The sequence below is a fragment of the Podarcis raffonei genome, chromosome 5 (assembly GCF_027172205.1).
Source record: "Podarcis raffonei isolate rPodRaf1 chromosome 5, rPodRaf1.pri, whole genome shotgun sequence".
Taxonomy (NCBI): Eukaryota; Metazoa; Chordata; class Lepidosauria; order Squamata; family Lacertidae; genus Podarcis; species Podarcis raffonei.
The window spans coordinates 62,884,381-62,902,060 of NC_070606.1; the positions used below are offsets into that span (position 1 = coordinate 62,884,381).

Here is a 17,680-nt window from a genome sequence, read left to right on the forward strand (position 1 = left end):
AGGTGAAAATCTTTGGAGCAAAAGGTTCCAACTAGACCAATTAAGAGTTAAAATGCTTTGTTTTTGGAACACAGACAGCTAAATGTAGGTGAAATCAAAGTGGTGTCCTAAAGGGTATTTTGCTTAACCAAAAGGGAAGGATTTTAGAGCAATAATCTACCTTAAAGAAGAGTGGCCACCATTTTTACTCCATCATAAAATGGGATATGATAACATACGTAATATTTTTCTAGTTTTATAGCAGTATGGCATATACACAAATTAATTAACAAACTCATTGGTCATGAAAGTGATTACATGCTCTTCTAGACCAAAAATGGAAATATTTTCCCCCAATATACTGCAATTTTTGTTCTACTTCAGATTTTTTTCTACTTCTGCAGATGGAATTTCACATGAGGATAGCAATTTGGAATTCAGTAAGTCACTAAAACATACAGAATTCCACATGCACATATGACCAACATCACAGAAGAAGAAAAGGCAACAGAGAAAAGACTGCATTATTGAAATGTTTAGGACAAAATCTTGTAAGTGCTCAACAAATGCCAAATACGTTTCTGTGTTCAGAGAAAAAGACATGGTAGTCTTAAGACACTACACTCCCAAGTTTACAGAAAAGTTACACATAAGATGTGAAAAAATAGTGCCATATAAATAAATCTCTTCATTATAGGATAGCTATACTTAGTTCTGATAGATTAATAAGCATGCACTATAACATATCCCAAACAGGGAAGCTTCCACCCTCCAAAGTAGGAAATTCAGTTTTACTGACAATCACAGAATACCTATTAAACAAATATCACCTTCTTTCAGCATACCTACTACAAAACTAGCTTACATTGTCAGTTTACCAGAGGTACATATTTTGATGTATATGCACTAATCCCTTATTAAAGTGTCTGGAGAAACTGGTTAACAGATTAATATACTAAAACAGCTGTAGCTACCTAAAGTACATGGCTTGGGAAGGAGAGGAGCATTTGAATTGTTCTGAGATTTGCAGAAAGAGCTGGAGAAGGGTCAGAAGATTATGTATTTTAGCGCATTTGTACCTCACTCTTCAGCCAAAAGGGCTCCCAGTTTACATACAATCCAACAAGACAGTCCCTACTCATGGGTTCCAATCTAAAAAACACGCAACAACACACATAGGCAATGAACAGGGAAAGAAGAGGAAAATCAAAATCAAAACTCAGGCACCAATTTCTAAACAGTTGTTCCTGGCAAATTTCAGGGGCAGAAGGTGTTTGATGGAGCTGGACCTCCAGCAAAGCTGATGGGATGAGCCTTCTGTTTCCTATCGCTTCCACTAAGGCTGCCCAATGCAATGGCTGCCCCAAGGTGACAGTTAAGGGGAGAGGACTGATGGAGTTGGCCTGTCACAGCAAAGCTCATGGAATGGCTCGAAAGCATTACTCATTTGAAAGCTATGGGTCAAATCATGTGGGGGACATAGAATCCTCAGTCACATATGCTATTAGTTTTCCTCCTTTGTGTAATAGTGTTATTTGCAGGAGTGAGATTATTTTTTAACAGATCGGTGAAAGAATCAAATTGAGAAATTTATTTTCTTGGTTTACTTTTCCTGTTCTGAAAAGCCCAGCAACTTTTGTTTCAACCTCTCACTGAAATCTTTCAAATTCAGATGGTTACTACAAGAATGCTAACTAACAAATGGTGGCAGAATTAGATTCCACCCCCCCCTTCCCTCCCAATTGCCTTTCCTTGTGTGTCATGCCCTTTAGGCTGCAAGACTGAGGGAAGGAACTGTTTTATTGCTGATATTTGTAAGCCACTCTGGGAGCCTTTTTTGGCTGAAGAACTGAATAAAAATAGTTTAAATAAATATACATTGGTTTGCTACTAAGAAGTATCTTTGTACAACCTAGAAGTATAATCCAGACCCTTCATGGTCATGCAGCCCACAAGCATGAAAAATTCTATCTTCTTAAAGATCGTTTACTTGGAGTTTAATCTTTCTGTCCAATGCTACACCTGTGGGGTTCTGCTGCTGAAAAAGGACTTCTGTCCCCTGCCCCCAACCCCGCATCGGCTGGGGTCTTCAAAATCTGTTCTAGGCCGTTCCTAACACTGGAACGCTTATCTTCAGAGTACAAGGGGATGAAGGTGACAAGAGAGGAAGAGGAAGCTCCACGGAACACATAAAAGTCAGTTGCACCAGCAGAGCTGCAGCACTGGACACAGTCCAGAAGCAAGGACTAGCGGATACTAGGCAATGTTGTTTTACCAAGATGATGCTTGGCTTCTAGAGTCATAAATATCAAACTTTGAGAACCAAACAAATTGCAGAGTAGAGCACATGATTTGGAGGGTATAGGAAAAGAATACAAGAATAGTTTCTCTTTCTCTGACATGTGAAAGAGATGCTAAAGCTTGAGGCCTGCCATATCGAATTCACAACAGAGGAAGAAACCAGTTTCCTGCTTGTGTCTGAACTGTGCTAGTATATTATTTATAATAATCAATTTCATAAATCAGAGTCTCCAAAAAACAACACCACAGTCTTACCTCAATAGCCTCATTTGGACTGTATGCTGAATCAATTTAGCATTATGAGAAGGATCCCGTGTGAGTGTCAAATATATGAGCTCCCTGTCCCAAATGGCTTTTTTGTTTTTGTTTCCCAGTGCATATAAAAGTTATGCTTACACTACTATAAGCCAGGCCCCCCCTAGCTGCAGAGGCGGGAGGAGAAAAACCTGGCTCCAGCCCTAGCCAGCTCTGCTCCTGTGGATAGAAGAGGGCCAGCAGTGTGGGGCTTTCTTGCCCTGGAAATGGTCGGGCTGCTTAAAGCTGCATCCATATTGCAAAGTGCAATAAGTGTGTCTGTATTTTAAAATATTCTATGTAGGGATTCTCATCCCAAGTGCATGTGAGTACTAGCATGGGACAGCAAAGAAGGAGATTTATATCAGGCTTGGAAGATAAAGCAATAAATACAATTCAGAAAGTAACTTAGAGACCTTCATACTATCAAAAGAAAAAGATTAACAGTGTTTTCCTAACCATATCTACTCAAAAGTAAATACCTCTGACTTCAATGCAGTCAGTACTGCAGCCTTAGTACAGAAGAGAATTGTTACCTATTCTACATGAAGGTAGTATCAAAATACATTTCATCAGTAACACTTCTAGTAAGTGATGCACAGCTATACCCCTGTAAAAGCAAGCTATGGAAAAGCTTCACACAAACCCACAGAACTAATGGCAAGATAACATACAAGTAGATATTACTTACATGACACCCTGCAGGACATTTTGGGGATCAGGATCAAATAATCTGTCAACATAGTGGCGACTGCTAGCCGTGACTTCCTGGAAGCAAAGACATTTACAGAGGTTTAGCATTCTAAAATTAAATACTCAAGGAAGCAACAGTACATAGGAAGCTAACACACTGATATAATTTAGTATTTTGTATGCATTTCCAACAAATGTGAGTTCAGAACAACTCATAAAACAGTGCGCAATAGCCAATTGTGCCTGACCATCAGTGAAACTAACTTCTGCACATGCAGCAGAACTTCCCCTCCCTCTCTTCCCTGATACTGACCCCACACACCAACTTAGTAGGGGGCTTCAAGGGAGGACAGGAATTCTGCTCGCAGTGTTGCATATCACTCCATTTATAAATACATTGGTGAGCATGTTTTGATTCTTTGCACTGAAATAAACCATTATGCTTAACAATAATTCCTGTAAGAAATATAAACCTATGCCAGTTTAAGCACAAGCACTATAGACACTCAGGAGCCATTGCTTAGTTATAAGCAATTATCAGAAATAGTCAGATATTGCTTTCAGATTTATTAGATGAACATCATCCACTAGTGAGCTACTGTTCAACTGAAGCCCTTTTAAAAACATCCCCTATGTGTACTTTCCAAGTTCACAGAATAGATATGAAGAACTAATTTCAGAAAGTGCCTAAGTATTTCCAGCATCTTAAAAACATTTTGCTCTGCAGAGAAATAACGTTGTAACCTGCTTTTTTGCTGATTTTTTTTAACCCCTAGTTTGATATTAAGTCTGTCAACATTTCTTAGCTTATTTGCATTTCCAGTCAGATTCTACATATGTATAGTCAGATGGAAATCCTACAAATCCAAGCAACTTGTTCCAAACAAACATGTACAAGATTGCACTTTAGTTCCTCCTGGATTGTTAGCAGGCTCTGCATAATCAGACGAGCTCTTTTGGGCGAGAGGAGGAAGTTAGGCTTAAAGTAGGGGTCACAAGGTTTACCTCGCCTGGGCCGGTTCAGTGCAGCAGAGATCCCTCCGTGGGCTGGATCGTGCGCACCTGCGATTTCCAGCATCTGCGCAGACGCGATTTCTGTCACCGCAGAAGTTAGTCCCCACGCTGCACTGCGCCAGTTTAGCACAGTGCGTGGGAACTCACTGAGCAGGCGGCTCAGTTCGGGAGTGGCTCAGGGGCTGGTTAAAAGACCCCCATGAGCCGCTTGTGGCCCATGGGCCTTAGGTTGCAGACCCCTGGTTTAAAGAGTTGGTTTGTGTGCTTGCAAGGGGTTACAGGTAAATTGGCTGCAGACAGCCACTCTCCTTATTTCTCAACAAGGGGAGGGCAAACAAAGCAAGGAGAGACAGTGTGAAAGATAGAGTTTGCTGGTTTGAGGGAGGGCTTTGGAGGGAGGGAAGAGTGAGAGAGCAAACAAAACAAAAGAGCTGGTGCCTGCAAAGTATCCATTCAGCTGAGCTACCCCCTGGGAAGCTGTCAAGTCTCCACCTTTTGTTCACAGGTATATTGCCTTGTTGAAACACTTATCAGGATATCATTTCAATGTCATTTCAATACCAGCGATTTCTTGCACAGCCCTATGGCTGGCAAGCTTTTTCTTACTGATCTTCCTATAGGTGAATCTGGGATATGTTCTGGAAGGTTTCCACAGAACACAGTTTAAAGCCATTGCCCAATAGCATACAGATTATACTCCAGTTTCACTTAAAATCCAGTGATTTCCCCAACAAATGACTAGATTTCTTTGCCAAGAAATTAAAGATTCTGGACAAAACGTTAATGCGGAAATATTTTTTTCTTTCATATTTAATATGTACATGGCTCTCATATATATACTTTCAAGACCAAGCATGAGCAGAGGAGTTGGCTACTGAATTCAGCATGCTATATCTCCAACTCCATCTTCTTCTTTATTTATTACCTCTCACACGCCAAGTCTGACCATTACCTGTACATATACCAGGATGCATCTCCCTTTTCAGGTGCCATGAACTAGAATAGGACATTTGATGACTGAAGCAACTGGAAAACTCTGAAGCTGGCATTACAAATTTAAAATATTTTCCAGTGCTTGCTAGAGCTAGCACTTCAGCATTTGGTGCTGCCGCCTATGAATCTGATTGTACTGAGTTATTACATACACAAGCCCATTCACTCCTAAAATCAAAGTGCTCTTTTGATTTTACTTAATATTTGTATACTGCTTTTCCAACAAGCAAGCCAACCCTATCTCTTACCTAGGGTATATGCACTCCCCTGCCATCTCTCACCCTGTGGAGGTGGGGGTGAGAGAGAGACTGGTTCCACCAACAGGCTCTCTCACCTTGGGGCAGCCAACATACTGAATAGTCATTTAATCCCATATTGTAATAACAGAGCCTAGAGAGAAAATGGGGAGACACCCTCACCCCGTTTCTCATTCCTGTCACCTATGGTGGAGGAGCAAGATCCACAAGAATGCAGACAATCTCATAGTGGAAGGAGTGCCACCACAATGCTTCTAGACTTCCAATTTGTTGCTATGCAGCAGGAAGAAAAGATAAAAGGTTCTGCCAGGATTCTGAGGTGGAACTGCCCAGAAAACTTGGGATGCAGCAGAAGAAGAGATTTTCTCCAAATTTTTTAATCCAAGTAGCACTTCTCCATCTATGTGGGTAACTTAATTAGGGATCCAGTTCTCCCAATAACTGACCAACAAGCTCAACCTTGATGGAGAAGACTTCAAAATAGAGAGAGGGAGACAGAAACCAGCCTATTCAATGCAGATAGGTGTTTTATAGATATTGTTTACAAAAAGCTTTTGACAGAAAAAGCAGCACTATTAAATTTAGCATTAATAAAAATTGCACATAATTCAATTTAAGCTTTTATTTATTTCTCTGCAGCTGATACTTACCTGTAAAGGTGGCTATATGAATACCTGACTTATACTTGTCTGCAACTTTTAGGGCCTCCATCTGACTGTCTAAGGTAGCAATTTGTAAATGATGGCTCATTTTTGCTGGAACCAAGAGATATGTACCAAGATTGCCAGAAGTGAAAAAGCATCAAGTAAATAGAAGATCTGCAATAGTCTCAAGCAACAAAGTATGCAGCAGCTCAGAGACTAAAATGTTTGGTGCAATTAACACTTTGTAAACTGTACCACCCTGTGACAACTTGCAGGAGATGTGGAATGTTGTGCAAACTGCTCTTATTTTAGGGTTTCACCATCCAGATAGAGAATCAGAGTTTGAAGGACCCCCAAGGCTCAGCTGGTCCAACCCTTTGCAATGCAGGAATGCAGGAATCTCAACTAGATCACAGAAAGACACGATGAGAAACTAAGTTTAAAAGCTTTACAAAGTTTGTTCAACTTGACTACCCTGATCTTTTGGATCAAGCATTGTTTTACACATCAGAACTATCAAAATGAAGTTAAGATCACTACTTTAGGTAATAACCCTTTTCTGCAATTAAGAAATATTTTTCTTCTTCTACCAAACTAGGCAATGCTTTCTGTCCCAATCTAATTCAAGAGGGAGATCCTAGAGAATTCTAGCATTTTGTCAGAAGAGTAAAAAACTTTGATACGGTTTGTAATCAAGCCTGACTGCTGCCAGGGAATGAGAATAGAATCATAAATGAGTCCACACAAGCAAGAGACAGCAAACCAGGATTGAACAGAACAAGTTGACAGAAGTTGACACAGGCCCTGGCAAATGTAATCAAAATTTTCAATTCAATTTCTTACTTGGGTGAGTTGAAAGAAAGCTTGTATACAAGCCTCAATCCAGGTAAGTTAGTTTAAATTCATTCATTTCTATTGGTTTTGACCTCGACTCACTTTCTGTGCATAAGGTTCAACAAGCAACAGAACATGTAGCTACTTTCTTTTCTCAGGGTGAAAGTAGGAGGAATTGCCAGTTTTTGTACAAAGGCAGCATCCCTATGGATGGATACTGAAACTGGAACAAACTTTTTCTTTAAAAGATCTGGACATACAAGTCCAACAAGTTAAGTGGCCAAGTTTGCAATGATGCCTAAGTCGCACAGTACACCTCCACTAAGACTGGACAGCTGCAGCAGGACCTTCATGAACCTGGCACATGGGCAAGAGAACACGAAGGCAGAGTGTGCATTGAAAAATGCTACATTTGGAGGGTACAGTCGCGTTGCAATGTGGACTTTCTTTTGTGCATTGTGAACTACAGTAAAAAATTAAAAAGTAGTAATAACTACGCAAGGCCATAAGTACCGTAGTACAGGAAAAGAATGCAGCTGGGAAAGCTATTCACTCCCACAAGAATCCAACGAGGCCGGTTGCCATCATGCCTGTGACATCTGAGCAGGGATTAAACGCAGAAGTGGTCTGACGCGGCACGGCTAGCCGTCGCCCTCCCTCCGAGGAGCCCTCTCTCCCACCCCGGCCGCCCTCTCCTTCCCACGGACGTCCGCCAAGGGGAAAGGGAGCCAGTGCGAAGACGAGGCCGCGGGGGGAGGCGAGGGCGAGGACGGGACGGGCAACCAGCGAGGGCGGGACCCGCGACGGGCAACCTAAGGAGGCAGTCCCTCGCTCGCCCCGCCAGGCACCGCACGGCCGGACCCGCCGCCTCCAGGCCGAGGTAAGGGAGAGCCGCCCCACGGAAGCCTCGCCGCGCCTCACTCACTTCCCCGGGACCGGCGGCTGCTCCGGCTGCCGCCGTTGCCGCGCCGCCCCAGGCCTCCACTCACCGACAAGACACTCATGCGGAGCGGCGTCTCCAACACACACGCCATCTTGGTGCGCGCCAGAAGTGCTAGCCGGTCAACCCCACGCGAGAGCCGGAGCCACGACTGCTGTTGCTGCTGCCGCCGCCGCCGCTGCCGCCATGCGCGGCCACATCGCCGGGAGAGGAGAGCGAGGAGAAGGGAGTACGCCCCGCTCGGCTCGAATCAGCTAACGAAAAAAACAAACTGCTTCTCCGTGAGGCGGACACTGCGCACGCGCCAACGGGGACTGGGAGGGAGGGAGGGAGGGATGGTGGGCGGGATTATTGCCGGAAGTAGATGGATTTACTCCCACCTGCTTGCGGAATTTAAGGATGAAGAAGAATCGTTACGCGCCAGCTCTACTTTTAGAGACGGTTCGGCGCTGGGCCAATGAGAGACGCAGGGAGGCTAGCGAGGCTTCCTGCTTTTGCGCGTGCGCAGAGTCGAAACCACCTGTCCGAATCTGTCCTTGGCCGTGAGTGGGAGGAAAAATTGAGCTATCTCTGTTTGTGTGCGAGAGACAGAGAATTTCACCAACCCCGGACCATAACCCTATAAACGCTTCCACTGACTTTCACTCGGTGTTCCTTGGTTATGGTTACATGCACGGTAATTTTCAGAATCTATACATCCCCTTAAATTTTATGGTTAGACAGATTAGGTGCTGTACAAAAGTGACATAGACTGCGTTAAAGGGCTGCATCAACACTAGATGAGCAAGGGAGGAAAAATGATCAAGAATTTCTCCCCAAAATAATTTTTATTAGTTTTCATGTAAATACAGCAACAACATACAACTGCAGTAACTTGCCCTGTGGTACATTGTTTCATATGCAGTACACAGTACACAAGCAAGATGATAAAGAATTTGATGAATAGCAGAGATAGGCCAACAGTGGAAAGAGAACAATCCAGTCATGCACTCTTACTCTGAAGTGAATCCCATTGTTTAATGGGTTTCACTCTCAGGTGAGCGCACAGAGATTGAAATTGTAGGATCCTGGAAGATGAAAAGATAGGTGCTAGGTGTTCTAAAACGATAAAGGGCTCATCATCTGTATGGCTGCCTGGATCTGGCTGGTCAGTTTCTAAGACAGAGCAACAGACTGCACTTGAACATATAAGGAGTCTATTGACAGGCCTGTTGCAGAATGCAAACAATTAGCTATTACTAAACAAGCAGCTACCAGCAAAAATGCCATTTAAAATAAAAAATAAAACACCCTTTTGCACAGAACTCTTCCTCAAACAACTGTTTTAGAACTAAAGTTTGTCCTTGCAGATTCAGGTGGGAAAGGAAGAGAGGGTGAAAGGAAGTGGCAGTCTTCATGTGTGTGATTCCAAATTGTTGTCTGGCTTGAAGCAGCAGACAATCTAAAATTATTTAATGCTTTTTTGCAAATCTGGCATATCAAAAAACTTTTCTTTTTAAAAAATGTGCATGTACCCTATCTAGCTAGATATAACCCCAGCAGCTCAAGCAATGCAACCAGCATAGTTTTGAACATATGAGCAAACAAAACCAGCTGCAAACATGTGCTTAGCATAGACCTGGAGTGCAGAGGTGCAGGGAATAATGATGATACGACTAACAGTCTTCAAGATCCCAAGACAAAGCAGGGCCCCTTTTCCTGCTCTCTTTTGTAAATGGATGTGCCAACCCATTTTTAACCTATTTTTACTGCACTATTCAAATCTAGTAAATTTTAAAACTTTCAATGGCCACTAAGCACATGCTCAGTCTTTTTGGGTCTGTATTGTGGGAGGCAGTTTTTTTGCTCCTTTAGTATTTTTTCTTAAAGATTTTTACTTCTGCAAACTTTGGGGTTTTCTGAGCATGCTGATACTTCCTTCTTGTTTCTCAGTAGCTATATGTTGGCTATAGAGCCACTGTAACTCTAATTTGCTATTAGAGATTCTGACATATAGCAATTTACCATAACCCATAAGATTACCACAGGCAGATCTTACTTAGCTTTGCTACTTCTAAACTGGTACAAATATTGAAGATCCTGAAAATTTAAAAAATAAAATAAAAACAAGCTATGATATTTTCCTATATTGTGATTGGAGAAGCAGATTGTGTTTCAGGTAAGGCCCACAACATGCATTATGTCACAGAACCTTATGAGAAAAGCACAAGCAAGCCACTGAATTTAAGAGAAAGCAGAAGTTCAGACACAACAATGTGACAAGCAAAACTTTCTGAAAGCTAGGTATCATTCTTTGCTACTCCCAAGAAAGGGAATCAAATGAACTTAATATAGTTTTGGTACCCCTGAACTAAATAATTAGTTTCTAAACAGATGGGAGGTCCTGACAAATAGTTGGTTGTTTGGTTAAAAAAAATAAAAAATAACCAACCTTGCAGGTGGGAGATCTGTGCATGTAATTACATCTTGTTATTCATAAGCCTAATGCAGGCATTCTCCCTAAAATGTGGACCAGAGAAAGTACAAATGAAAAGGTAGGACATCCTGAAAATAACGTTATAGTGCTGTTTTTAAACCTGCTATCATTATATGGTATACCTACAGTTAATGTTCTTTGTATGAAACTAAGTTAAATAATTTCTCACAGCATGCAATTTCCGACATATCACACACATGGTGTTTCTACAAATTAACAAAGTGATACTGATTTACTGTTTTTTGTTTTGAAAACCAGCTTTAATATTTTGTTATATGTGGACCAAAAAGGCAGATTCTGTTCCAGAATTCAAACATACATCAATTTTTGTTAATCCACGAGACTGGCACAAGTGACCCCAGTGCTGTTGGGATCAGGTTTGGATTGGCAGGCTCTGATGCAGGAGGAGGAATAAACAGGAGAACTGAAGGATGGAAACCTGGGCTGGAGGCGTGAGATCTCCCCTTTCCACCCCAGTTTGAGCCCCTTCAGAAGGGGGAGCAAGGTGCCAGCTCTCCTCCCTAACTTTCCTGCCAAATGGAAGGCCTCGTTAGAGCTTGGGGAGGTATTGGAACAGCCAAGGGAAGAGTGAGCTGTGAGTAGCAGGAAGGTGCAGTCTTGTTGCCTAGAATTGGGCCTCACCTTCATACATGGGATCAGACCCCAAGGAGCAATCCCAAGATTTCCACAAGGCAAGTGAGTGTGCCATGCCTCATCTTTAAAAGCTTGGTGAGCAGGACATGGAAAGTTGAGAGATCTTTGTTGCTACTGTCCCATTCTGAACTTCTTGCTCCGCTCTTGAACTTCTGAACCACGACACCTGAGCCTTGTGTCTGCTGCTGAGACAGTACTGTTATTTGCCTGAATAAAGTTTTGCTTACCAAAAAAAAGGTCTCTTTTTGTGTGTTTTAGTGGCCAGGACAGCCACTGTCTTTTTGCAATGTTTGAACCACTAGAGAATAAGCTACTGTCCCACAGATAGATACTGAGACAGGGTGTTTTTTATAATATTATTTTCTATGCAACAGAAAGGCAAGCTGAGTTTCCAGCAACAGATCTTTACAGATAGCAGTTCCTATCAAATCATAAACCGGCATAGTATGTTCTATATGATTTTGTAATACCTAGAGCTAATACAGGAAATCCTAACAAGTAAAGCAAATGAACAAATACCAGCTGTGATGGTTGCTACACATAGTCTGAGAGAGAGCATCTTAACAGATCCTGAAACATTTTTATTTATGACCAGCTGTAAAACCAGTACAAGTGCATCCTATCTAGATTTGTTATTTTTGGACTGGAGCAGCAGCTATTGTCTAGACAGAAATACTGACAAGCAGGGCTACTTCACAACAACTATCCTGGTTTGGTTCACCTGGACCGGAAAGGCAAATAATGCCCCAGGCAAAAGATCCTACGGTAGCAATTTCTCACAAGCCATGAAACTCATGAGCATTGTCTTGCTCGGCTACTTTGGAACTGGAGAATGAGGTAGGCTATCCTCCTGACCAGTAGAATTCTCAAAAAAACAGCTATCATGATGTTGCTTAGCAGTTTGCCCTCTCTCTGTAATTGCCTCATCTTGATTACTACTTTGGTTTTGCTTTAAGTGGTCTCTGATGGAAGTTAGGGCCTTGGCAAAATAGTCTTTTTGTTTCTTAATGAATGTGGATGCCTTCCTGGTGGCCTGAAATCCACCCTTTAGATTTAGAAAGTAATACGAGTTTAGAAGATAATACGCCCCAGACAAGAAGTAGGCTGAGAGTCAGCTAAAGGCAGATTTGCAGTTTCAGCTGGGATACTAGTCAGAGATTGTGAATTGGCTGAAGCATCCCTGAGGTACAGTTGTTATCTCTGATGCTGCCTTTGGAAGAGTGCCTCTTTTGCTTCTCTCATCCAAAGGAAACTAAACCTTGCCCATAGAACTTTTAACTGCTTGGGAAAGTGGCAGCATATAACAAAAACTTAAGAATTAAGATAAGAGATAAAAACAATACACTAGGCAGGAGATCCTGATAAACAGCAATTTCTGAAAACCCATGAAGAAAGGTGCAGCTACTCACCTATCCACTTTTGTTTACTACTGAACTTGAAAAGGATAATTTTTTCTCATTATATCTGTGCATGTATTTTGATAAAATGTAATGCATATCAAGTGGTTTACTTCAATAGCCCTGAGCTGGCCCAATGCTTATTTGTTAAATATTGGTGCTCAAACTCCAGTTCTTCATGCCTAGCTGAATTACTGAATTTTTGGAAGCACCAAGCTTGAGCATTGGTCATGATCTGGACTAGCCTACAGCTTCTTTCAGGACACAGAGCTAAATCAAACCCAAGTTCCTTCTTCCTCCCATATATACACTCACACCACTGAATGGAATAAAGAACCAGGAGCCTATTCCAGCCCTATGGGGAAGGAGCTGATGAGTGAGTACACAAGATGGGTGCGGTGAGTCAAGCAAGTATGAGCCAAATAGCATAGGGCGGGTGCACTTCTGGAACAGGCCTGGAGTCAAAAGAGTCAGGAAACTGTAGCTGGCATTTCACAGATGCCAGACTCAAGGGTTCCATAATCTGGACCCAGAACTCCAGAGTCATGTGGTTTAGAAGCAGATAATGAAAAACCCGAGTTGCTTTCCTTCCCCTCCTGGTTTCTGAATCTTTCGAGACCCGCCGCGGCTCTTCCGAAACTTTCCTCTGCTGCAGAGCGCGCTTCCAGCCGAACTCCACATTTTTCTGCTATCGAGGGCGTTGGCCTTTTGTTTCAACGCCCACCTAAGAGCCTGAACTCCGAGAGAACAGCTTGTCTGAATCCTCAAGGCCCTCGAGAGGGCGGTTTCCCTTGGACGGAGAGGCGAAGAGGACGCGGGGCTCGGCTGCAGAAGTCTCTCCCACCCCACCCGTCGTCCCACTGCCGCCTGGGGCTTAAGGCACGGGACACCGAAATAGTTTCAGACGGGAGCTATGCGCGGCGGGCGGCGTCCCTAGCACGAAGTCGCAGTCGGGCAGGGCTCTGTTATGCTGTACCCGTGGCCCGGCCCTCTCTTGGAAGGGAACCGCCGCCTTCGCCTCTCCCCTCCCCTCTCCAGTCCCACTTGAGCGCGCTCGGCGGGCGCCCCCTTCGTCGCGCGGGAGGGACAGGAAAAGAGGCAGAGCCTCCCTGGGCCCGGAGGAGGGTGGAGGAAGGAGGAGGAGGGCTGCATCCGAAGAAGAGCGCCCCACGATGGGAGAGGGTGTCGCCCCGGCGGCGGGTAGGTGCTCAGCTACTGTCCCGTCCGCCTCGGGCGCTGTCGGCCAACTGCTCGTTATTAATTGCGCTCAACAACTTAGCAAAGTGGCGCCGAAGAGGCAGCTTTTCCCTCCCTCCCCCCCCCCCACGCCCAAGCCTCGTCCGCGGTCTGAATCCATGCTGCGTTTTACTTTGGTGGGACAGAAGGCGGGGAGGGGAGGAGGGAGCGGCCGGGGCCGAAACAAGAGGCACCTCAATAATTCCCAACGCCTTCCGCGGCGCTCGGGCGCCTCGGCTGTCCCCAGCAGCTTCTGCGTCCGCTGGGCGAGCGGGTGACAGCCGAGGCTCAGGGAGGGAGCGGGAGCCGCTTTTAACGCCTGGGGAGCGCCGTCGATTTGCCCCTCGGTCAGGGCCGGCTGCAGGTTTTGGTGGGCCCTCGGGCACAGGTGCCCATGGGGCACGGTGGTTGCAGCTCGTTTCTTGTTGCGCCCTTTCTCCGCTCTCTTTCTTCCTTTCTCTCTCCTCTCCTCCCGCCCATCGCAGCTCCCTTCCTGCCTTTCCCCTACCTCCTTTACACTCTCTGCCTTTGGGTCTCCTCTTGACACAATCCTGTGATTGCTCCGACACACGCATACTCTGCAGCTCCGTTTCACACACCAACACCCGGTGTCTTTTCTCTCTTTGCACCAGGTCTCCCTTTTGCCCACCTATATATCGCAAGGACTCTGGGCAAGTTCTCATTGGGGGGACGGCTGGAGGAGAGCTGCAACTTTTTCGTGCTCCTTATTACTATCTCCCTTGGTGCAGATGAGGCAGAAGTGTTGTTTTGCTTTTCCTAGGCGTCTCTCCCAGCTTGCAGAATTCTCTGAAACAAAGTCCCCCTTTTCCCTTGACAGAGCCGCTTTGAGGCCACAGAGAATATTTTCTGAGAGTACTGGGATTTTTTGGAGCTGGATAGAGCCGTTGCTCAGCTCCTTGCAGGCATCTCAACTTAGGACATGTATGATCACCCTAGAGGCTCTGATGATATCATAGGAGCCTCTGGAACAGTCACCCATTTCGCTGGTTCAGAGATGCCAAGAAAGAGCTGAGCAACAACACCCTTGTGATTGAAGAAGCCCTCAGGGCTCAAAATAAATGTGCTACATTACTTCTTCCTACACTCCACCCAACAAGAAATAGACCTTTAACAAGAAGTCCCTGTGAATGTTGCTGGAGCTTCTGGGGCAGCCTCATTTCTTGATATGAAGCTGCTGGGAGGAGCCAGATGTTTGCTGCTGCCATGCAGCTCTCCCATTGAGAAGTGAGAAACTTGCCCAGCATCTCAGGTTAGCAATGGGTCCTCTGCCACATTGTGGGCCTTTGGCAGGTGCCCCAGCTTGGCCATTATTATTATTATTGATGATGATGATAATAATAATAATAAGACGACTTTTGGTTTGAAGCTTGGCTACCAAATGGTGGTATTCAGGATAATCCAAAATACGATGATGAGTCATAAAGGTAAAGGTACCCTTGCCCGTACGGGCCAGTCTTGACAGACTCTAGGGTTTTGCGCCCATCTCACTTAAGAGGCCGGGGGCCAGCGCTGTCCGGAGACACTTACGGGTCACGTGGCCAGCGTGACGAAGCTGCTCTGGCGAGCCAGCACCAATGCAGCACACGGAAACGCCGTTTACCTTCCCGCTATAAAGCGGTACCTATTTATCTACTTGCACTTAGGGGTGCTTTCAAACTGCTAGGTGGGCAGGAGCTGGGACCAAAAGATGGGAGCTCACCCCGCCGCGTGGATTCAAACCGCCGACCATGTGATCAGCAAGCCCTAGGCGCTGAGGTTTTACCCACAGCACCACCTGCGTCCCAATGAGTCATAGTGAATACAAATAATCTGGGACTGCCGGACTGCCAGCAGGCCTGCTAGGCAGCAGAAGCAGAAGCAGCCTGACAGCAGTGGCACAATAATCAGCCTGTGAAGTCTTGTCATGGCAGTGGGCGGCGGTGGCAGAAGTGATGCCAGCTTGCAAGGCCTTGCAGTGATGGCAGGAGACAGAAGCAAAGGTGGTCTGCAAGGCCTTGCTGAGGCAGGCTGCCACAGCTTCTGCCACTGCCTCCAACTACTGCCAGGAGGAATTGCAGGCCTCAGCTACTTATTGCCACCACGGTGAGGTCTCACAAGCCCCACTGCTTGTGTCACCACAAGGCCTCACAGGCTGCCACTAATATTGCTGGGATTTCCTGCCACTGCCACAAGGCCTCGCAGGATGCGACTACTGCCGTCACCTCCTGTCACTGCTGCGAGTCCCTGCAGGCCTTTGCCGCAAGGCTTTGCAGGCCACCACCGCTTCTGCTGTCAGATCCTGTCGCCACTACGAGGCCTTGCAGGAGTACACTGAAGATTTGCCTGCAGCTTGTGCATTGTATTTTATAGAAGCAAGAAGATGGGCAACAGGTGTAGTAAGACAGAAACTGGTGTCTGAGTTCAGGTGAGGAAGAACAGGTCATGTGTTTTGAGCCTGGAAAGAAGTGCTTGAGTTAGACTTGGGAAATTAGTTACTGTGTCACAGATTGTAAAGAAGCAAAAGGTACCAGTGTTCATAGACCACATATGTTTTAAAGTTGAGATTCTAGAATCTCTGGGATTCCTTGGAAGCTCACTAAGAATGCGTTTGTGCTCAGGTTCTGCTTGTGAACTTTCCATGGGCACCTTTGCTAGGCTTTGCCCATGGGCCGTTGGCTTGATCTTACGATGTTCCTTGATCAGAAAATGTAAAATACTTTGTCCTCTTATGAGTCCTGCAACATGTAGCAGGGACATTTAGGTAAATATTCCAATTTGTGTAGGAAAACAGACTTGGCCAGTGTTTCATGCAAACTGGTCATGAACTGGAACAGTCACAGAGTCATAGAATCATAGAGTTGGGAGAGACCCCAAGGGTTATCTATTCCAACTCTCAAGAACTACAATATTAATAATTTTGGGAGTAGTCCTAGTTCAGCTCCTTCTAACTTTTTTAGTTAAAAGTTTTACCCAAAGGAAAGCCAATTCACATATCCACAAAAGTACAGCTGCATTCCTGCTCATAGCCATAGAACAAGAGATTGTTTAAAGGAATGTTCAGACTGCTAATTTTCATGGGATTCTCCTTCCTTATAGGAGAGAATCATACTTATTTTTGTAGAAAATAATAGCATAGAAAATGCTATTTATTTTCATATTTCCAGATTACTTCACCAGAATGTCTAAAATGCAAGAGGCAACACTATGAACTAAGTAAGACAAATTTGATGCCTCAACACAAAAATGAAGTCTTGTATTCACATAAATAGATTCCAAATCTGGTATCTTCATTTATAGATTTAGAAGCACACACCCCCCCCCACTTCTGCTTCCTGTTATTCTTCTTTCCCTAGAAAAATGTGTAGTAAAAGGGGAAAAAATAGATAATGGTGATCCTTGCCTATATTAATAGTTATTTTGAGGGATGGAGATGTATTTATATATAACCTGTGTTGCCATGTCAGTATAAATTCTCATTTACCTATGGAATACAATATTGTAACACTCTTGTGTTTCCTTCTCAATTTTCTTTCCTTTGGCTTCCTCTATGGTTCATATTTACCTTGGCAGAAAGAGTTGTGAACATGTTGAGCACTGGAAAAGAACAAGCAGAGGATGCATCATGATCTCCAGACTCACTGTCACAAAAAGCTGGTGTGTGTGCAGCCTTCCTGCCTATAGGTACTTTCCTGGCCCTCAACATGCCTCCTTGCCATATTTGGTGTGGGAGCTGGTCATGGGGCAGAGGAACTAGGGCATTGAAAGTACCGCAAGGAGGCATGCTGATTGGCAGGAAAGTGGAGAATGCATGTTTTGCTGGGGGTCATAAAACAGTAATGAGAGGGAGTAAAGACAGTAGAGGTAGATGAAGTGGAATGAAAGGAGGAAGACAGAACAAACATCCATCCATCCATTGCTGATGCTGCCAACTGATTATTGGCAACTACTGGTGAAGGAATATGAGAGCA

General features: G+C 44.5%; 2 protein-coding genes across 5 annotated transcripts in view; one reads left to right on the top strand and one right to left on the bottom strand.

Moving 5' to 3' along the window:
- The window catches only part of ARMC8 (armadillo repeat containing 8), a 50,904-nt gene extending 42,640 nt beyond the window's left edge, over positions 1 to 8,264 (bottom strand). For all 3 annotated transcript variants that reach the window (XM_053389741.1, XM_053389740.1, XM_053389739.1), the window contains exons 1-2: positions 7,999 to 8,264; positions 3,266 to 3,342 (exon numbers count right to left, since the gene is read on the bottom strand). In XM_053389741.1, coding sequence (XP_053245716.1) covers positions 3,266 to 3,342; positions 7,999 to 8,043 — 122 coding nt within the window. In that variant the 5' untranslated portion in view covers positions 8,044 to 8,264. The remainder of the gene's footprint in view (positions 1 to 3,265; positions 3,343 to 7,998) is intronic.
- A 4,447-nt stretch (positions 8,265 to 12,711) lies between these two features.
- PPP2R3A (protein phosphatase 2 regulatory subunit B''alpha) overlaps positions 12,712 to 17,680 on the top strand; it is a 32,678-nt gene continuing 27,709 nt past the window's right edge. The window contains exons 1-2 of one of the 2 annotated variants that reach the window (XM_053389737.1): positions 12,712 to 13,676; positions 17,283 to 17,366. The gene's annotated coding sequence lies outside the window, so the exon portion shown is untranslated. The remainder of the gene's footprint in view (positions 13,677 to 17,282; positions 17,367 to 17,680) is intronic. The other variant, XM_053389735.1, reaches the window with a different exon arrangement.